The sequence below is a fragment of the Thunnus maccoyii genome, chromosome 17 (genome assembly GCF_910596095.1).
Source record: "Thunnus maccoyii chromosome 17, fThuMac1.1, whole genome shotgun sequence".
Lineage (NCBI taxonomy): Eukaryota > Metazoa > Chordata > Actinopteri > Scombriformes > Scombridae > Thunnus > Thunnus maccoyii.
The window spans coordinates 19,598,389-19,621,096 of record NC_056549.1 but is presented as its reverse complement, the minus strand read 5'-3'; the positions used below and the strand labels follow the sequence as shown (position 1 = coordinate 19,621,096).

General features: G+C 39.6%; 1 protein-coding gene across 1 annotated transcript; it reads right to left on the bottom strand.

The window, feature by feature from the left end:
* Positions 1-9,705: 9,705 nt before the first annotated feature.
* LOC121882539 (single-minded homolog 1-like) lies at positions 9,706-21,925 on the bottom strand. The gene is made up of 12 exons (XM_042390868.1): positions 21,887-21,925; positions 19,551-19,972; positions 17,710-17,792; positions 17,486-17,575; positions 17,229-17,337; positions 16,695-16,780; positions 16,075-16,274; positions 15,677-15,783; positions 15,323-15,470; positions 12,547-12,703; positions 12,050-12,437; positions 9,706-11,618 (listed from the first exon to the last, which is right to left on the bottom strand). Exons 2-12 carry the CDS (start codon positions 19,723-19,725, stop codon positions 10,876-10,878), a joined length of 2,286 nt encoding a protein of 761 aa, XP_042246802.1. The 5' UTR covers positions 19,726-19,972; positions 21,887-21,925; the 3' UTR covers positions 9,706-10,875.
* Positions 21,926-22,708: the final 783 nt, after the last annotated feature.

Here is a 22,708-nt window from a genome sequence, read left to right as displayed (position 1 = left end):
TGTTTGTTTTCTCATATTGTATTTGTTAGCACTTCACTGTTGATTCTCTATTTTCTCTTTTTCTCTATATTTAAAAAAAAATAGAATTAGTATTATCTGGAATATTTTAATTTTATTTATCAAATATTTTGTGAACACCATATGGAGGTGGTACTGTATTTTCCATTTCATTTTACCCTCAGGTGCATCGCAACACTGACACTGGAATTACATGCTCTGTATAACATCAGACATGTACGAGCTATCTGTATCTATATGCTAAACCCTTGTCTTCTTTCACATGACATGCACATCACAGGTTTTGCTATCAGCCAGAGTCTTTGATGCCTGTTTCTCACTGCTGTCAGTTTCCTTGCTGTTTAAGTGTCCGTTTAAAAGCAGCTCCATCCCAGGGGGCTTGTCTTTTACCCGTCAGCCCTGTCGAAAGCGCTAATCACCGCACAAAGCTGTGGGAGTGCGCCATGCGCTTGTTAGCCCTCGTCCCAATCTTCTGCCACATCCCCCTTTGACATCCGCATGGGCACTTAATTCCCCCCTATTATGCTCTTATGTTTCTATAGCCTCCTAATGAGACAAGAAAGGGGAGTATCAGGTTGTGTCCATTGATGCGACGGGCCTGGCGTGTGTTGAATGCGTGTGAATGCATGTGCGGATGCACTGAGCCATCTGCCCATCACAGGAACATGGCGTGTAATAACAGAATCATGACCGTGGAGATCAGGGCCCGGCAGGGAGCCTTGTATTCATGGAGCTTTAAAGGCAGCCATCCAACACTGATCAGACACGCCCAGCTCATACCCCCCTCACCGCCTCTTTATGTGCACCCCAAACCTCATGTACCCCATGATTTCATCCTCCCAGCAGCATGGGCCTCAGACTCCATGTTGCCAGGGGTGACGTGGCCGTCAGGGTCAGAGGTGCTTGTTGGAGGTGAAGTTCAGACAGTGGGCCCATCTGATAGGACCATCTGGACGAGTGACCTGACATAATTAGTTATTAATTCTTCTGGAGGGGGAAAGAGAGGAGGTGGTTACACACAGCTAATGCTCTTACTCACAGTGCTGCTGTCAGCACCAGGACCACAGATGTAACTTGTGTTCTACCTTCAGAGTGAAATAAACGAGAGAATCCCCATCCAACTACTCTGTAATTTGCTTTTAACATAAAGTGCGCTATCAGTCAACTTGCATGGTGGGGGAATTTTGCATTTTTTACTGTGCGATACTTCCAGTGTACCTATAATTTGGTTTAAGACCGCAAATTGCTTAAACAACAGTAAACAGCAGGTTTTGGCGTCAGTTTCTTACAGTTACAGAGAAAGGCCATCTTTCCAGGAAAGAGTCACACTGATAAAACAATCACACATGAAGCAGAAATAACCAGTGTCTTCACCAGCAGAATAAGATAAAGTAGAGTAGAATACAATGCAGCCAGAAAGTTTTCTGCCATTTTAGTTAGGGCTGCTCACTTTGCTCTCTTGCTTTTGTGTGATTACACAATCACTCTCTCAATCAATCAATCTTTATTTATATGGCACATTTCTTACAGTGGCTGTAGCCCAATGTGCTGCACATGACCGAAAGACAATGCAACAAAAACAAAAGCAAACAGAGTTGAGCAAAGGCACAAAAGAGCCAAACAACAAATAAAATAATGAAGCAACAATAGATGAATAAAACAATAAATGATGAGGCACCTAAGTAAAAGCCAGGCTAAAAAGATATGTCTTAAGGTTTCTTTTTAAAATGTCTACAGAGGTGGAGTCCCCCAGATCCTCAGGTAGACTGTTCCAGAGACTAGGGCCATAGTGACTAAAAGCTGTCTCCCCTTGGGACGACTCGGAGGCCAGCTGTAGAGGATGTGAGGGACCTGCTAGGTACATATCTAAAAAGCATATCTGAGAGACAGACTGGTGCCATTCAGTGATTTAAAAACTAACTTAAAATCAATTCTAAAACTGATAGGCAGCCAATACAATGACTTTAAAATAGGTCTTGTATGTGCTTTCTGTCTGGTCTTCGTCAGAGTTCTGAACAAGTTGTAGGCGGCTTTTTAGGTAGACCAAAGAAGAGAGCATTGCAATAGTCAAGCCTAGAGGTTATAAAAGCATATTTTAGTTTTTTGTGTCAGCCTGAGAGAGAAATGGTCTAACCTTAGCAATGTTTCTAAGATGATAAAAAGACACTTTGGTGACATTTGAAGTGTGGACTTTAAAACAGATCAGCATCAAAGATAAGTCCAAGGTTTTTGACCCGGTCCTTGGCATAAAGAGCTAATGACTGAAGGTGCACGGACAGTTGCTCTCTCAAGGCTTTTGCCCCAAATATTATGATCTCTGTCTTGTCTTGATTCAGCTGAAGGAAGTTGTATGACATCCATACATTTATGTCATACAATATTTACATAACACTAAGCTATCAATGGGGCTAAAATCATCTGGAGATACTGAAATGTATAGTTGGGTGTCATTTGCATAGCTACGAAACTCAATTTTGTGCTTTCTGATGACATTGTCAAGTGGTAGCATATAGAGGCTCAAAAGGACTAGACCTAAAATAGAACCTCGTATCCCACAGGTTATGTCTGTTTTCTCTGAGGAGTAGTCACCCAGGGAAACAAATAACTCCTGGTCAATCAAATATGATCTAAACAAACTTGATACTCACCTTACACAATTAAACTAACCAACTACAAAAGCATAGCCAAATTATTTGTGCATTTTGTACATGTGAACTGGAAAAAAGTGAAGTAAAAGAGCATTCTGTAAGATTTGGGTTTGCTAACTCTTTTTGTACTTGCTGTATTGCCATCATTGTTTCCAACTACGTGGGAAGCCAACATTTATAGGCCCTTTAAGCCCTTCCTCAAGCGGTTGTCAAGAGGCATTTTGGAAAATTACGAAATTGCTAAGTGAAATAAAAACAGATGAGGAAAGAAGATACAAAACAAATTACAACAGAAGACAAAATAATTCATGACACACGCTGAGCGTAATTTATTGATTATATATATTAAAAGACTATTACATATGTTTTCTTTAACGAGAAACGGGAATCATACTGAAACAAACAGATATTTTGGATAATTGTTGTTACACAGAAATAATTATGACCCGCATGTTCACCTTGAATTTGCTATTTGATAATTTTCTCCATGTGTTGCCTCAGTATTCTGGTGTTCTTTGTGAGGAGTGTGTAATGTGAGTATCAAGGACTATGGTGGTACAGTGTCAGCACCGGCCCCTCCTGCTGCTCTGCTCCACTACTGCTGCTGCTGCTACTGCAGGGGAATCTCCTCATTGGCATGCATGCGGTGACTTGGAGCTGTGGAGCACCGGCACCCTCTCTCTAGGGACTCTCTCCTCGCTCTTTCCTCTCTCCTTCTTTCTCCTTGTCTGTCTCCTGCGCTCTCCCTCTTGCCCCCCTCACGCAGCTGTCACAATATCTGCTCGGTACGAGTGCTAGAGGGATCGTAGGAATAGAAGAGCCCGGCTGATGCGCCGCTTTAGAAACAGAAGATTTCAAAACAGAATGGCTGAAAGGCCTCTCATGAGAGGCATTGAATCAATCTTGAGATGTGTGAATGATTTGTATCGTGCATGTAGTATAGTTGTCAGTGCACCAGGGGATTATTCTTACAGCACTATAGGAAATCATTTAATGGTGATATATTTGTATCCTTTCCAAGTATGTCCAGTAGACTTACATATCTCCCTAATGAAATTATTAAAAACATCATGTGAAATGCAAAATGACACTATCAAAACTTGCCATGATAAGATCTTGGCAGATTTATGAGGTGTTTACAGTAAGAGGGAGTGAGATGCAAACAAACAAACACAGCTCCTTGGCATGTGTATGAGAGCATTTCGTAGATATGTTGGAACGAACAATGGCAGATGAGAGCAGAGAAAGAGAGAGAGAGAGAGGAGACATGGATCCTGTGTGGCTCTGTGGATTTGGCAGGAGTGAAAGCAGTGAGAAGAGCGCTGATACCAGCCAGACTCAAGCTGTGGGCAAATCAAGCGTGAAATCAGGAACAAAGGGATTCACAGGATTGGAGGGCATTAGATTCACACTGTCTGAGCCTTGGTGGTGTGTGTGTGTGAGTGTGTGAGTGTGTGTGTGTGTGTGTGTGTGTGTGTGTGTGTGTGTGTGTGTGTGTGTGTGTGTGTGTGTAGCAGGGGCTCAGGATATCGTACTTGTAGTCTTTTTTAATAGCCTTATTTCTGAGGGATTAGTGAGTTTTAAATTAAGGTGGTTTTGTTACGGTTTTGTAAAAGTGATCATGATTTTGATTGTGATTTAAAAAACAAAATTCTTAATGAAGGAAGTGACATTTCGTCAAAATTACTATCCTATAGTTTCAAGTTTGTGGGATTTATTCTATATGGCCTAAGTGTTTTTGTGGCTTTCACAAAGGTGGAGTTGTGGGGATACTGAATAGTACAAATTCATCTGGTTCAATTATTTGAAAGAATTTACTAACATTTAAAGTCAATCATCATACTTGTAGAGCTAACCATTTATCCATTGTAAGAGAAATGTAGTCGTATTTGAAAAAAAAAAGACTATTAATTAGATAACAGAATATAGGCAATGACTTGTTTGAATGCTTTAAGGGACAAAATGCAATTAAACTGAGATTATAAACCCTGACATCATTATATACCACTTGAAATTGTGTTGGTAATGTTATGTACATGATAAGTCTGGTGATATGTATTTTCCTATTGTCAACAAATCCCATGAAAAAAACAAAACCAACAATGAATTGATTCTACTGACAAGATGTTTGCGTATCCAAAGCCTGATATAACTTATTCCACTGTAGTACCAATCTCAATTTTTGTCCAAATCTATTAAAAACACACCAATGAGCCACAATGTCACCCTGGAAGACATGTTTCTTCATTACCTCGAACCTGGGCACTGCAGTTTATTTGAGTCAATCCAATATACACTATCCTGCTGCTTTAAATACTCACTAATAGAACAAATCTGTAATTGAAAATAGTCCCCTACAAATGCATTGTTTACTTGCACTTTAGGAACGTTTGCTAAAAACTACAGTGCCCAGCTTTTTTGGGAAACTATTTAGCTTTTTTTTTAAAAATAAAACTATATATTTGTGCCTTTTTTTTTCAAGATTTACATCTTCAGGAGGAACAAATGGTCTTGGGAATGGGTGCTAAAGACAGGTTGGGAAGTGTTGGGAGATGGAAAAACACATGTTTTGTTTTGGTCTTTTCATGGGATTTGTTGACAATAGTAAGAATACAGAATATTGTCAGCCATATCCTTCAATTTTGAATCTCTAAATTAATTGTTTATCCTAGTTGGTGAAATTTGAAAATATACTCATCGAATACTAAGAGTGTTTTTTATAGTGTCTGTAATTACCAATATATTTTCAAATCAGCAACTAACTCAGGTGCTGTGACACAGTGAGAAACCTTATTTCCTCTCCACTTTGCAGCATGACCCCTGTCTCCTGGCTCAGCCAATCAGATCGACCAGATGACCTCAATATCCTGGTCCACCCGATCAGAACATCTAAATGTGTTCTGGTGCAATGAGGTCTGCTGTCGCAGTGTTGCTAAGTGCCCTGGTTGAAGGATTTTCCCAAATCCTGTGCTATTTTGCCCTTGGTTGACTCATTTGCAGGTGGTTCACCACCAGAAGTGAACAAGTTTATTGTAGCATAGGAAATAATTTAATGCACAGTAGAAAATTCGCCTTTTTTTCACACTTTGATGTTGTGTTTTGAAGCAAAAAAAATATAGAAACCGCAATTCCCAAGCTGAATATTTGGAGGGGAAAAAAAGATTTCAGAGATACAAAGGAATTAAACAATTATGCCAGTTTACACTCACAGAGGTCATAAAGTACACAGAAAACATGTTGAAACGTTTTCCTCTGAGTTGGTCTGAAGCTGCTTCATAAGGATGACTCTTCACTAGGCGCCAGGTTGAATTATGGAGGCGCTAGTGGAGGAACACTTTAATTGATGTATGAATATGCAATTGTGCCTCAATCCCAGGCCTGAAATCAATCAAGCAGACATTCAGGGCTATTCTGAGCCTCGCCACCTGCACGCTCGTATTTTGTGGTCGTTTGTGAAGTTAGGTTCTATTTCTCTTTCACTGCAGTTGTGAAGCCCTGGGATCTCGCTTTTGTGGTTCTATAGCTTACCTCCACTCAGAGCTGACCGAAACACACATCCAGCATCTTTATCTCCTCTAACTGCTAATACGTTCTGCTGTAAACAAAGCTGATTCATTCATGCTTTCTATTTGCAGTAGCATAGAAGTTAAATCAACTGCATATGCTTAAATTTTGTAGCACTAGAGTAAGGAAACAATTAACATAACACATCTGGTCTTGCAATGACATCATAATCATCCTTTATTTTATCCCTGATTGATTTTATTCTAGTCCTAACATCTGCTATCCTCCAATAACTTCATCAGTCCCAAAAAAATTAAAGACATCTCGATTGTAGTTAAAGAAAGATTTTTCCTGCTAATGTGTTGTCCCTTATTAATCCTTTATTTTAAGTATTTGACAGGAGTGGAAAATAGCATAAATAACTGCACTTTTACTTAAATAAACTTACGCACAATTTTGAGGTACTTAAATATTTTCAGTTTATGATACTCTGTACTTCCACGCCTCTACATTTCAGAGGGAAATATACTTTTAACTCTACTATATTTGTCTGACAGCTATATTCGGCTATATTAAGTTTTTTCACAAACTCACAACCAAGTTATTCTTATTCATGGCTTTAACTATATAAACATTAGTAGATAATTTATTAATTATAATAAAACCATTCATTCCAACTTATAAAACCTTTATAAAGGGATCCTTATTAGAAAGTGGGTCCAATTTAGCATACAAAATGTATTATTAACCTATAAAATATGTTAATTTGTTACAGTACATAAAGTAGTTTATATTGTAAGTAGCTCCATGCTGAAATGCTACAGCATTAAAATGCTGCTCACACATCTTTCATTAATAATAATGCATTCAGTAAAATAACTTTCTGAAATTCTACATAATGAGTACTTTTACTTTTGACACCTAAAGTATATTTTACTGATAATACTGACATACTTTTATTTGAGTAAAGCTTTGAATGCAGGACTTTTACTTGTAATTAAATATTTTTACATTGTGGTATTGCTACTTTTATTAAAGTAAAGGATCTGAGTGTTTCTTCCACCACTGCTATGTGATGACTTTATCATCTGTTCTTCCCAAAATCTGTGAGAAAACTGTTCATCCTCCTCTTCACTGGCATACAACCCCTCTGATATGGAGGCTCTATAATAGCTTTTTTCTATCTATGGATCTGGGGTACTGCAGAGAGGATCTTGGGTGTAGGGGTAAGGTATGGATGTTAAAGGGCTATATGCAAGTGTGCACAGTCTGGGCAAAAGGCCCAGTGTTTGGCTCCATTTGTAGCCGACTCTACATGTGAAAGCCTTTAGGGCATATCAGGCAAAAGCCCCAGTGTGAAGAAAAAAAAAAAAAAAGGTTTCTTTTTATTGAAATATCTCAGCTATAAACACAACCACACTCATTCACACACACACACACACACACCGTTTCTAAGCTTCGGTGATGTCAACAGCAGAACAGAGCAGTAGTTCTACCTCCTGGAATGACAGCAGCAGTGATATCTGGCAGACCATCAGATGGTCATGTCAGCCGTGACTGATGGAAGTTCTGCATCCAGACTATGTCCAGGACCTTCTCAGCTCAGGCAGGCAGGCAGGCGCTCCAGCTACATGTGAATAACTTACATACATTAAAATACATGGCAGAGAAATTGCCTCTAAGCAGAGGTCAGAGCGGCTAAACGTGCAAGTTCAACCGCTCCAAACAGTGGGAACGTGTTGCTGCAAGTGCATTTAAAACGTGGCAGCTCAGTAGTCATACTAGTAGTTTGCTGTTGTAATGACATGTTCAGGATTTGGACTAGATTTTTTTTTTTAAATCTTTCCTATAATTCACTTGTTTTTGTGTATATTTAAAAATTGGATATTCTATATTTTTCCACGAAAAGACCTTAGATCTTATGGTCTGTGTAGCCAAAGCCTGATATAACTTATTCCTCTGTGTCATAGACCTCCATTGTTGTCCAAAATCTATTAAAAACAGATCAGTGAGTCAAACCCTTTGTACCGGGAGACAAGTTCCTTCATTACGATGATTGTGGGCACTGTAGTTTATTCTTAGTCAATCCCAAATACGTTCTCCTGCTCTCTAGGGTAGCAAATGTAATCTGTGGCTTAAAATAGTTCCAGGCAATTACACTATTTACTTCAGCTTGTGCAACAATGCAACAATGCCCAGTGGTTTGAAGAAATTACAAATATATAGTTAAAAATTAAATTAAATGTAGGTTTTTTAAAACTATATACAGTATATTTACATCCTCACTGTTGGTTTTGGTCTACTCGTGGCATTTGTTGACAATAAGACCATCTAATCTTCCTAAGATCTCAACTGTTCAAGGGGCTGAAATTGAAGTGGTCGCGACATATAAGTATTTAGGTATAATAATTGATCAGAACTTGTTATTCAAATCACACGCTGAAAACCTTGTTTCCAAGTTGAAACTTCAATTAAGTTTCTTTTTTTGGAATAAATCCTGTTTCTCCCTCCAGGCAAGGAAACACTTGATTTTCGGCAACTTTTTTACCTTTATTGGACTACTGCGATCTGCTCTTTATGAAAGCACCTGACCAGTGCCTTAAGAAGTTGGATACTGTATACAACTGTGCTTTACATTTTCTTACTGGCTGTGGCAATCTCGTAAACCACTGAACTCTGTATGCTGCTGCTAAGCAGCCATCTCTGTATGTCTGCAGATTTTCTCATTGGTTGGCTTTTATATATAAATCTCGCTCATGTACATACATATGTGAAAACCAAAATCAATATGGCCTGTGCTCTCATGATATTCAACAGATGTGGGTCCCCAGAGTTAGAACAGAATTAGGCAAAAAAGCTTTTAAAAATGCTGCCCCTTCTCCCCGGAATAATGTACAGAATGACCTGAAACTGTCAGAGCTGATTACTGAGGGGGAATTAAAGTCCATTTTAAAGCATTGAGAAAATAGTACTCTTGGTAAATGTGCTCCTAAATTTTCACTGAAATTGCTTTAGAAATTTGTACCTGTTTATGCATCATAACTGGATTTTTGTCCTTGACCTTGTATTGCATATTAACTGGATATTGTGTTCATTCGTTTGTTATGTGTGACAGTTGTATTTCTCTGTTTGTATTGTTTGTGTTTGTTGTTGTAACAATGTTTATGCTGCTCTCTTGGCCAGGTCACTCTTGGAAAAGAGATATTAATCTCAGTGAGACTTTCACCTGGTTAAATAATGGATATATACATGTATTCTTTTTCTAATGTATTTTACAAAACAATTCAAGATGAAACAATGAAACAATGGCCATTAAAATCTAAAGGTCTACTGTATATGTATCTATCTATAGCTTATAAAATTGTGGTTATGTAGTTTTTCTAAGGCAGCAGCATTATATGTTTTCTTTAAAAATTGTTTAGACAGGAAACAATTGTAAGACAAAAATCAACACAGACAAAAGTTATGTGTTTGCAACTGTATTCAGATTTAAGAGACCTTTTTAACAATTAATAAATAATCTTGTCACTTCTTGTCCAAAAGTTCATTGTGTGATGATATTTACATCATAAATTAAATAAGAGAAACTAAAGACATTCAACATATTTTTTAGATAAGCTTGTGTCAATCATTTCATTTTTAACCCCACTGTCATGACAAAAAAACAAAACAAATGGTTTTCTTTGAGAACAATTGCATGTGGAGCAGGATTTAATGCATACTCTATATACAGTATGCCAATAAGTTGGGTAAAGGTTAAGTCAGGTAAAAACAGGAAAATGTATACTCTGATATGTAAACAATATTGTTTTAGCCACAACTGTACGTCATTAATATCATGCCAAGCATGGGGAGATCACAAATGAGTTCGTTTTGTAATCTCTACGCCTTCTAAGTGAGGGCATTTCACAGATACACTAAAACAGTTCCAACTTTACACTTTTACATATCAGAAGCATTTTCTCTTTCCTGTTTTTTCCACTTTGTTTCATTTTATCACCTAATGTTGGTGTAATCCAAACACCAAAACTAATTCCACAAGTAAAGATTCTACTTGGACAGAAAAAAATGACACATACAGAAAACAGCCCACTGACAAATAAATACCAGAAAACATTGACATCTTACAATAGTGAAATGCTTGCCTTTCCCATGTTGCACCTCATGTGTCAAACATTATGCTCTGTGCAATGGAGTTTTCAGGTGAGGGGGCAATGGAACACATTTTCTTACTGCCTTTGGAAATTGTGTCCTGGACAGATTAACTAACAAGGCCAATGGTGCATGAGACGTTTGGGACAGAAACATTGGCTTGATGTTTAACCAGACTCAAACCCTTAGTCACCTTTGGAGGGAGGGGAATTCAGTTCACCGCCATTAAAATAACTCTCTATTCCTATGTAATGGAGCAAACCTTCACCCTATGCCACTTGGCGTACCAAACATTAGTTCATGAACATTAGTTCATCAGAGTCTTGGAAAATTGTGCTCCAATGACAAAGAAAAGGGAGACATATGATACAAAGGCCTGATGAACACAACTTGTGCTGTATGAACCACAAAGGGTGCATCAACCCAGTGTAGGTACCTTTTTTTTCATTGTTTTGCCTTTTGTATCAAGCACCTAAGTGTTGCATGTACATACATCACCACCTTACTGTAACATCCTCATTTAGAGAACAGGACTTATCTGCATCAGACATCGTCAGCTTCCATTGGTTATGATAACTGAGGTGGCCTTGTGTCCCTGCATCTGCTCGGCTTGCATCCTCACATGGGACGCCACATCATACTGAACTCCTCCACAGGCCAGACCCGAGTAACTCCGCAGGCTCTCCGGGTCATACAGGTGCTCCAGGGAGTACCCAGTCAAAGCATAAGCTGCTTGCCTGTCCAACGGTTGCCTCTCCTGGGCCGAATAGAGCAGAGGGCTCCCCTGGGGTTGTGGAGGGTGGGGGGACAGATCCGTCTGCATATAGTCTTTGTTGAGGGAGAGGCCCGACCTGGGGATCCCATCAGAGCTGGGGCTGCTGAGACGAGACAGAGATGCCGGGCTGGTCGTGTTTTCGTCATTGTCATGAGGACCGAGCACTTTCACGCCGTCCCGGTGATGGAGGCGTTCAGAGGGGAGGTCAATGCTGGGAGCTCCTGGGCCTCGACACACCACGCTGGGCATAGTGAGCTGGGAGTGGTGGGGTAGGGAGGAGGTGAAGCATGGGCTATGAGCCTTAGTGAGACCTGAGATGTCCAGCGGCCCCTTGTGTTGCTGCAAACGGCTCTCTTCCTCTTTGATCATCTGCTGCGTGGCACGGATCAGGGTCTCCATCTTGCTGGGCTCTCGAGGGCTAGCCCGGAAATGGTCACCATGGTATCGCTCACCTGAATCACTGGTGGACCCCCCACCATCCGGTGAACTCACTACACTGTCTTCATCCCAGTGGCCCCGTCCTGTAAGAAGAGTTCAATGGCCGCATTTCAAAACAGTGAAATAAATGAATTACATTGTGTTAATAAGTAATTTGACCCTTTCTGCCTGCATTTACAGTGTGGTTGGAAAAAGTTTCTAAAACCATGAGTTGTCTGGGTAATGTGTGAAATTCAGTTTTAAATTCATATGGAACCATGGTCTGTTAGACTGAATGTCTTGGCAGAACCACAGTGGGGGTTGTTTCACTGTTTGAGGATGTGAGATGTGAAATGACTTGGCTTTCAATTGCAGGAAATTTTTGAACAGATGGTAGCAATCGGCACACTGGCAAGAGACGGCGTAAACAACTTAGCATGTCCCATAATAACATTGGGAAAACAGCTACCAGGAGAAGCTAGGCCAGAGTTATTTTCAGAGACAGATGGTTGTAGTCTCAACCCTAACACCTCACCGTGAATGGCTCCATGGTAGGATGTGATTTCGTAGCCCTCGCTATTCTCCACGGAAGATTTCGGCAGTGAGAGCACAGACCGTGTGGCATCCCACCACACCTCTCGTCCTGACTGGGGGGCTCCCAGGAAGTAGCGCCCACTCTGGCATCGAACACGATCACAGGTGGTGGTGTGAGGATGCGCTTGAGCATGGGCGAGATCCTCTTCTGATAGACCCAGGCCGTAGCACAGGGAGCCTGACTCTGGGTACAGTCGGTAGGCACATGATGCCTCCGTGGCCTCACCAGGATCCAACAGCTGGGGAGAGGCAGAGTCTGTCAGCGGGCTCCCTCCCCATTGGCTGTCTTGGTCTGACTCTGAACGCTCTGGATTGAAAGCTGAAAACTGCTGGACATGAACAAGAAAATCAGTTTGTGATTTGAACCTCTTTCTAACAATTAAGCCTGCACTGAGTCCCCTCTCTTGATTTAGCTCTATAAAAGAGGCTGTTTATTACCTGCGGGTAGGGTGAAACTCTGGCTTTGGCCTTCGCCTGGGTCAGACGTGACTTTGTGGTCTTCCTGTCTTCACTGTGACTGTCAGTGTAGGGGAAGGCGGGCTTGGTGGGGCTCATTTGGTCCAAAGACAGCTGCATTCCCTTATACTCAGTGTCCCTTTTGACACACATAAAATATATGTTAGAGATAAAAATAAGTGTTTTAACCAATATTTATCCAGGTTGTGACTTTTTATCCATGGTAGCAGCATGGCTCAAGGAAGGCAATGTTGGTCTGTCATCTGGTCAACAACTACAGAATGGACTGGCATGAAATTTTGTACAAACTTCCTCAAGGTTCCTAGAGGATGACGCCTGATTTTGGTGATCCTCTGACTTTTCCTCTAGCGCCTTCATAACTTGTGGTTTTGGGTGAAATATCCCTACTTTTTATCTAGCTAACTTTCATATATCCACTATGTGTTTACAGCTAATGAGCAAATCTTAGTAAGCTAACTCACTGAACAAAGACGATGACATTGTTAAATATTATATCTGCAAAACAGCAGCATGTTAGCCTGTAGATGTTAGCATTTAACTCAAAGCACCACAGAGCTGCTAGCATGACAGTACATTCTTAGAATCGTTTAAACATGGGTGCATCTCAGCTTCTCTTTGGTTAGAATTCTTTTATGCATTGTCTGCCGCAGGCGACTAAGCAGCTTTATTAGATGGTTGAGTGCCTTGCTCAAGTACACTGAATGTTGTTACTCAGATTTTACCAATTAATTCAGAGTTTATCAAACCTTTAAGATGGAATTTCTCCTAAATAATCTGAGCACCTTCTTTCTTTCTTACAGCCCTGTGTTGTGTTACATTAGGTGACATAAGAGTAATGTGTCTGAAGCAGACATCTTGGCCAATATTGAATATAGATAGCTAGACAGACTTATTTTACAAACACACTTTTTATGACATGAGTGATGTGAGGACTATGAGAAGTGAAAACATAATTTAAGATAAATTTAAGAGATTACGCCCTCCCACTTCTCGGCTTTGAGTACCTGAGAAAAAATAACAGACACCCTGAAGAAAGTTAATCATTCTTTTCCACCGTAAAACCAATGCCAGAGCGCTGCCAGAAAGCAACATGAGTAATGTGCACATGCACAGACACATGCACGTGTGTACACACAAACTACCCTTGCATTAAATCTCCTCTGCAAGCATCTTATAAAAAATATTTTTTGATTATTGCAGACTTGTTTTTACTTGTATGTGTGCATGCAGCTTGTGCACCATCTTTGACATTTTAACCCACTGTCCTGTAGCTGAACTCAATCCAAGTGTCACTGTCGAGGGAGTGAAAAGGCTCCTGTGTCAAGTGTTCAGCAAACATGAGCCTATTCTTAACTTATCACATCAACAGTATGTAATAGCAGCTGCCTGGCATTTTAAACCCTGTGGCCCATCCCTGACCCTGCACTGCCAGCCTCTTTAATATGACTCTAAATATGACCCATTCTTTATGTACAACACCTTAGGGGAAAGGCTGTGTTTGGATAGCCAGTACACAGTGTGACTGTTATTTGCTTTTGCAGGTATAGTTGCTGTGGCTGGTTCTGCATCCTATCTGTGCCCTGGCTGACTTATGTCTGAGCCAATAATGTTGGGCCTTTGTGCAAACTCAGCTGTGTTAGCCGAATTCCACCTCAGGGTCAATGTCAGAGCACCTCATGTCTGAAATGCGCCACCAGCCAACCTCTAAACATGATTTATTAATGGATTCTTGTTGGGTTAAAACGCTGTTGGGGCAAGGCGATTGAATTGCTGTTCGTATTTTTTAATGTAGTTGTTTTTTGGGTTTTTTTGCGTTCTTGCTGCGTGTGAGCTTTTGGATACTCCTGTGTTAGAGCTAATTATGCGTTTGGAAATTCGCTGTCATTTTAATGTAGTTACTTTGTTGTCTCCTTACTGCATTGAAGAAATCAATACCTGGAGTGCAGCCATATGCATGCATGCACGTACAGAGACTCACACCAGCACACCATCACACACAGAAGGACACACACAGAAAAGCGACATGTGGATCAACCAAACCTAACAAGGAAAATCCAACATGTGCTACAGCTATGAGATAGCTATTGATTCTTAGTTCACCGTTTCGATCGATTTTGCTTTCTTTAGACCTGCGGATCGATGGTGACAGTAGAGGTTTTTTGATGGGGTTGAACCCTGGTGTTTGTCTTGCTGTCTCAAAGGGCCTGAGTGTGGTTTGTGCTCTCATAACACACAACTGCCTGAGACCTGCAGCCGCAGTAGTTTGTGGATTTGTACAGAGAGGCTACAGAGGGATAAAGGGAGGGATTTTTCAGAGAGACAAAGACCCATCACATCACAGAGTGAGCTTCAAGCATGGATCATAAGAGTGTATGATATGATTTTACTTAATCCAGTTAAATATTCAATGCTATTCCCTCAGCAAACACCATTAAACATGCACTTGCTTTTAGCCCAGTATGACCTCATAAACCCTGTGTTACTAAAATTATGTAACTGTAATTTTGGGGATTTCAGTCCAAAATGCAATAATTGTGATAACTTGTATATAAAATGTATGACTTATAATCATTAATGAAACATAGCAACAACATCATATGTATGAATGATACCTTTTTAATAAACAAATGTCTCAAGAAAGCTCTCACTATTACTCTCAAATGTTTCTCAAGAGTAGCTCTGTTTTGAAAAGTTCTCTCTGCAGATTTAGGGATTAAAATTTTTTTTCATGACTCACGTGAGGACGTAGTTGACGCTGACTATACAGTGGGGTCTTGAGGATCGGCTGTTGTGGACAATTGTGGCGTAACTCTGGACCCAGACCCAGCCGCCGTGCTTTGCCAGGAAACGATAATACTTAGTAGTGACTTGGCCTTTTACCAGCACTGAAAGAGATAAAAGAATCAGACAGATGACAGGGATTAACGTATTTAACGACATGCATGTTTGTGTGTGAGAGCCATGTCTGCTCGTACAGCCGTAATTGTCTGCATGTGGTGGTTGCAGCAGGGTGCCTGAGCAGTTACAGTCTGACAAAAAGAAGGTCAGGCAGCCTGTTGTAAAAGAATAATAGAGCAAGCTTGTAACTCACAGAGGTGGTGTGCACAGCGGAGGTGGAAGATGTCACAGCTGTGGACGTGATGGTACAGAGTTTTCTCTATCAGGTCCTGGGGTTCATAACCTGTCAGCTCTGCTACCCTGGAGAGGAATTAAGGAGTTATGTTAAAAATATCCAGAGGGATTCTGATATTTTTTTAAATATCTTTGCTTTTGCTGAGGGAAGAAAATCTGATTGTGTTTTGCAGGCAACAACTTTAGTAATTTTTTGGAGCTCTTGATTCACCTCACTTGTGAGAAATTGAGTTGTAGGCTTCACATTAAACATACACAACTAATGAAAATTACATTACAAATGATTGTAACAATTTAAAAATGCAGTGAGAGATTATTATTAAAGATTAATGGCATGATGTATACAGCACTGTGTACCTGGAGTCAAGGAAGATGAGCTTCATGTCTAGACTGGCTCTGAACATGAACATATTACTGTGCAGTTTGATCTCAGTCACAGCGCTGGGAGGCAGAGAGTGTCCCACAGCCACCAAACCCACATTCTGGTAGCAGCCCTCAAAAGGTGACATGTCCAAACTGTACTGACGGATCTTCAGGTAGCCGCTGCAGTGGATCACCTGTGGTAGAGCAGACAGAGTGTAAGACAATAAAAGTTAAATGTAGATTAACATAATAACATAACAAAATACTACATAATTTATATATTGTTCAACATGAATTATGATGATCATTGAAATGCAATATTATATTAAATATGAATATTAAAATATTGAAATTCTGGCACAGAGACATTACAAGAATTATATGTTCATTATTCTTTTAGATACAAAAAATATAAAGCATATAGAGTATAAAAAATATAAAATAAAAATAAACGATATTAAAGAAAAAAAAATATTTGAATACTGGTCCCCATTTTTTTATTTTATCGAATGATTACATCTATTAATTCGATTTATTGAAATTAGTTAAATGATTAATAATTAACTAATTAAAAAAATACTTTTATGAGTAAGTGACAAAGCTTCTTTGCCTACCTTGTATCCACCACTGGTAAGTCCCGCGTTTCTTTTTGCCAGCACACATTTCATCCGCAGAAAGAAAGAGCGCTCTACTTCATACTCTGAAAGAGGACAAATAAATAAATAAGTAAAATAAAATAAAATAAAATAAAAATAACTGTGCGCTTTTAAAAAATAGCCCGATCAGAAAACACACAGGAGGCAAAAACAGAGGCTGTCATAATATGGCTGCATATTGAAAAACGTTGTCTCACAGACCAACATGCCAAACTATCTTATGTTAAATATAAATATATACATTAATATTAATATACAATAATAACAATACAGGTGAAAATACGGGAAATTAACTGCGATTGTACTTCATGCAGGAATAAGACACAATAAAAAACATTTATTTTCCCCGCACTTTGGCGCAGACTATAACCATCAATGTTCCATCTGTGTAACATCACAGGCATCTGTTGCTTTTATTATAGCCATATGCTGCGTCTATACAAAGCAAGTTGCAATTAAATTGCAAATAGACGAGACAGTAATGTATTTTACCTTGGACGAAGTGTGAGTGATAGGGCTGATGTGGCGTGAGAACAGCTGTCATCTCGTCGTGGTCGGCAGGATGCACATATTCATAAATACTGTTCCCGGTCAACTCTACCTGTTGAGAATAACTCAGGTAATTAACAGGTAGAGACTGCATGACGGACGATGTACCATTAAATTATCTTTAAAGTGAAAAACAGTAGAAACGCAGAAAGTATATATGTTTATATCTGAAATAAATAAATATGATTGTACAAGCGGACCTGAGAGAGACCTAAATGGACCGACGCTGTCTCTGATATGTACATTATCTTCCCATCTGGAGCCACCACAAAGATGAATCCGTCCAGAGTCTGCAAATAAACAACATGCGACAGTTACGTGTCAAAATTATTTTACACGACCACGTTGACCATATTTGTTTGGCGCGTATCAGTCTATAGTGTTGGTAATAAAATAAAATAAAATAAAATAAAAATGAATATACCTGCAGTAAATGAGATCCCAGCTCTCGTCCAACATTGTCCAAAGATCTTGTTCTACTCGCATGACCCCAAGCTTCTCCCAGACCTGGAAAGAGTTGCAAATACTGTCTGTTTGGCTGCTGCGTGACATTATAATAAAGGGCTCGTGTTTTTATTTTATTTTGTTTTGCATCTTAATTATAAAAAATATAATGTTATATTTTGCCCTGCGTCTGCTTCTGATTATTAATATTATTGAAAAAAGCTGCATGGAATCACTCTTTACTCTTTCACACACACAAACACACACACACACACACACACACGTGTCTGTTAAAAGGGCCTATTTAGAGTCAAAGCATTCACAGTTGTCTTTCCTGTATGTCTCTCACATGTTGCTCAGGCTGACTGGAGACATGAACCTCAACAATCTGCTGCTGTTTACAAGCTGCAAAGGCGACGCGTCTCTTACGACTAACTATACAAATATAGACTCCCTCAATCTGGAGAGATTACACAATTTAAATAGCAGTATTCATCATGATGCTCCGATATTACTGTTATTTTATTATTATTACTATTATTTCCTACCCTAAATGTAACCACAAATATGTCCATCTTTTGATTTTTGGGCCCAAGCACCCTACAAATCCCGCGCTGTGGGCTATTTTCAGTGTGCTGCTCGTTGTAATTCACTCAGTTAAATCAGAAATCTCATAGTGCTCGGCTATCATCAATAAATTAGATGCTCGTCTCCCCTGCTGTAAATCAAAATTTTAAAAAATAAGTCTCCGCTGTTGGATATTTGGTTTAATTTCACCTCACCAGATGAGAGGTTGCAGATAAAAAACCTGCAACAACAAAAAAGAAGTTCCTCTGTTTTTCCTACTCAAAGATTGAAAATACTAAAAATACTAATGATCAAATTGCTTTTGAAAAATCTTTTTAAATAATCAGGTCTGTCTTACAGGCTTTTATGTTACATATTATGACATCAAACATATTAATAAACCTGTCCGTTACATTAACAATACATGGCAGCAAAAACGTGGAGCTTATGCTTTGATTTCATGGGAGATCATTTATAGCAATTTTGTTTTTCTTTTTTCTTCCACCGACCAGAGAGGCTGTGTGTGATTGTGTGTGTGTGTGTGTGTGTGTGCCTCCTGCTTACATGGCTTTAGGTGATTAGAAGCCTTGCAGGGCCTTTTTTTTTTATAATTGGTGCGTCTTGTTCTCAGTCACGCAAGCCTGCAGAGACCTGTGTTAAAAAAAAAAAAAAAAAAAAAAAAAAAAAAAGATGGAGGCAGATCGCCTCCTTTGCTGACGCCTTTGGACACACTGAATTAAAAACGATCATATTCAATTTGTAAAGACTCCCTGTAGATCAATGAGAAATTAATGTAATATTAATATTTCTGCATGGCTGAAAGTCCTTGGCGCGTGCATTAACAGTACTCTACTTAAATTTCATTTAATTGTATTTTTAAAAATCTCCCATAACATTACTACATTTAGTAGGAGAGCTAAAGTGATTTACGATATTACTACTACTTATATTATTCTATTTGCAATAATTAACAGAGGCCTCATTATAAATAATATTTATATTACTGTGTTATTAGGGAATAATATTGAGTCGTGGAATAGTGATTTTTATAGTATCTCTCCTACTTTAACACCCATATACTGTAATTTTTCTTGTAAATTTGAGTTTTGTTTACTGTCGTTTGAACAAATAAAGCCATAATTATTTTTGAAGTGAATAATGAGAAATTCTGTGTATTCTCACTAAACTGAGCTCCACACCTGACAGGAAAAAAAAAAGTCAGTCAGTTGTGTGTAAAGTGGGCTCGTCGCTCACCCTGAGGGAAAACAATCCTCATCTTCAGGTAACTTGTGGTCAGTCTGATGATGGATGCTTTGTCCAGCTGTGATGTGATGGCCGATGGTAAGGGCAACATTTTGGCCAGTTCGTAAAATTCACTGTTCTCCTTTTCCCGTCTAGTCCTTGCGGCCGTTTTGGATTTCTCCTTCATCTCGACGCCGTTTCACTTGTATCCGTTTTCCTCCTCTGTAGCGGTGCTCAATCAAATCAGCATCAATTTCACTGATTTCTCTCCACTTTGCCTCCTTTTCATTGTAGAATAATTATCGACTAAAAGCTGGAGTACTAACACAAACATACAGTTGAATCCCAAATGTTTAAATATCCCTGGTACTCCTGACGGTGACGCTTCAGCTGGTTAAAGATCCACAATGCAGCCGCCGGCTTTCATCCATGACCTGCAAAATACAAATAAAAGAGAAATGTCATATCCAATTGGCATCAATGCGTTTTGATCTGTTGGACCGGACATGATGTAACTGTCCATTGTGTTATTTTGATGTGTGCCTGCTGCAGGCCTGCATGTCAGATGGAGCTGACTCTGGAAATGATATAGATATTTTTAAAGGCATGCAGTCAGTCTGTGCAATAACAAAAGCAGCAACAATAACTACAACATCAAAATATACAATAATGACATCTCAACCATCACTACAACAGACAAAAATAAAATTTAAAAAAAAATCCCGTGCAACAAGAAATATCACAGAAAAGAAAACTGCCTGCATACAAGAGGAGTAATATCATTTCATGAAGATATGTTATTTTATTGATTATGTTATTTCACAGCTGACCTGCTCACAAATGCATGCATGGCCTCAGACCCATTCACACTGACTTTTCTTTACTTTTAAAAGACAAACTCAACCTTTGGTGCAATAAATTTCTCAGAATTTTCCTCAAGGGAGCACTGCACACATGTTTGTCTTCTGTCATTTTAACGAGCAAGTCCGTCTTTTATTTTTCATCCTAAAACAAATTTAAAATATCTGCCAATGAGAATAAATAATTCTGAATAATGCATTCTGTGTCATTCCGTGCTATCACAGTCACTCAGTGGCATCGAGGAAATGACATTTGACCCGACACAATTCCTGAAACGTGAGGAACTGCGCTGGTAGAACAACTACAACATTTTTTTTTCACCTCGCCGGTCGGTTTTTGAAAAGATACTTTTAAAAATAAAATCAAAGCAAAAAAAGACATCCAGTACTAGCTGACAGACTTGTTAAGACAGATATATCCGCAGTATTCCTACCCGCGCTCAGAGACACTGTATTGTCCTACATGTGAATCGATCCTATGGCCTTGCAGGCAGCCTGCTGGGAATTTCACCTGTCCTGAACCGGGTTCACCAGTCGTCCCAGTTAAGTTTGGTTTCAGCTCCTCCTGGATTTCCACCTGGAAAGGCGAACGGGTCGTGCGCTGCATACACCTCTCCAAATTATAGTGACGCGCAACGAGTGGCTTTCGTGCCCAACAAGCCTCCTCTCCCCAACTATCTCAATGTCCCTCTCTGGAGCAGCTCGGGACCCGCCCACCGTGTGTCCGCATCGTTCTGATTGGCTGGAAGCGTTGAAATCCATCGACTGATTGGATACTTACCGTGGGCGTCAATTTGGCACGGCAAGGTATGCAAGGCACTTGGCAGTGAACGAAGTGAGCTTAGATGTGATCTTGTTGTGTTTTTGTCATTAGCGCGGAGAAGATCACGGATCAAACAGAAATAAAGAAATAAATCTGCATGAAATAGCACAGTAGGGATGTTCTGCATGAAAGCTTTAAAGACCTCCAGTTGGTGATTATTATAAGAAAATATAAAGGGGAAAAAACAGATTTTATTCCAGAAAAATGTTTTATTTCCACATTATAACGAGCCAAGTTTGTATAATATTCATATATAAACGTCTGAGTTCTCTATCCGGTTCAGTCTTTGAATGATTTACTACTCTTATACTCTCGTTGGTGCAATACTAAATAAATCCAGTATTTTTCATTAGTCACTGGTCAAAAATGCAGTTCCTCAAAAATGCAATATGTACTTTGGTAAAATATGGATAAGATGGACTGCTTTAATTATGTTTAAGTGATTAAAAAAACACAAACACAACGCTAAAAGTGGCCTAAAACACGGGTGTCTTTGTTTGGGAAAGTCAGTAAATGTGCTAAACGCATGCAGGTCCTGTTAATTGTCTAATAACCAGGCCTCAAACACCTCACTCCTCCTCGCATTTTAACCTCTTATCACTGCTTGTAATTCTTAAAGTGAACTGCACACAAAATATTGATATCTGCGCTGCTAGTCTGCTCACCTGTTTAAAGGTTACGCTGAGTTTTTAACTTGTTTTCTTGTTGATTTCCCCCTTTTTTTCTCAGTAGTTTGTTGCTGAAGCATTTAGCTATTTAAAAAAATCGTCCAGACTTCTATAGCAACAGCTCTTAGCTCTGAAGTGTAAGATATTTATCAAAATTTGAAACAGAAATCTCGAGGTTGAATTTGCACAATTTTCGGCGCATAGAAACAGGTGGAGTTTGGGATATTTATCATTTACCCTCTCTCCTAATTTACCCTCTTATGACCCGTTTTTTTTTTTTTGTCTTGAGCTATTTCGGAACTGGGATTTTTTTTATTTATTTATTATCATTATTTAAGCCAAATGCAAAACAGTTCACACCCGGCTGAAAGAGCAGTGCGCCGCGTCCTGAGCTCATGCAATAGTTTGGTATCCGTCAAACATGTTTATCTGAGGATTAATTTCCATGGTGTGAATCAGATGAGAGCGCCGCGGCGCATGTAGTTTTTTAATTAGATACCGGGCGCTCAGATGGAGAAGGGGGGTGGAGGTGGGACGCGTATGAGGGGGGTTGGGGTTTAGATCAGCGGGCGCGGTGACGGGGGCGCGGACGCATGACGGTGAGCTCATTACGCACATAATTAGCCCTTAAATTGATGCTGCATCCTGCCATAATTGGAGACTCTCCTGCTGCCTGGGAACAGCTATCTTTCTGTTCCCCCATTTCCTCTCTCCCGCTCTCTCTTTCTCCATTTATCCATCTCTCTCTTTCTGTGTGTGTGTGTGTGTGTGTGTGTGTGTGTGTGTGTGTGTGTGTGTGTATGTGTGTGTGTGTGTGTG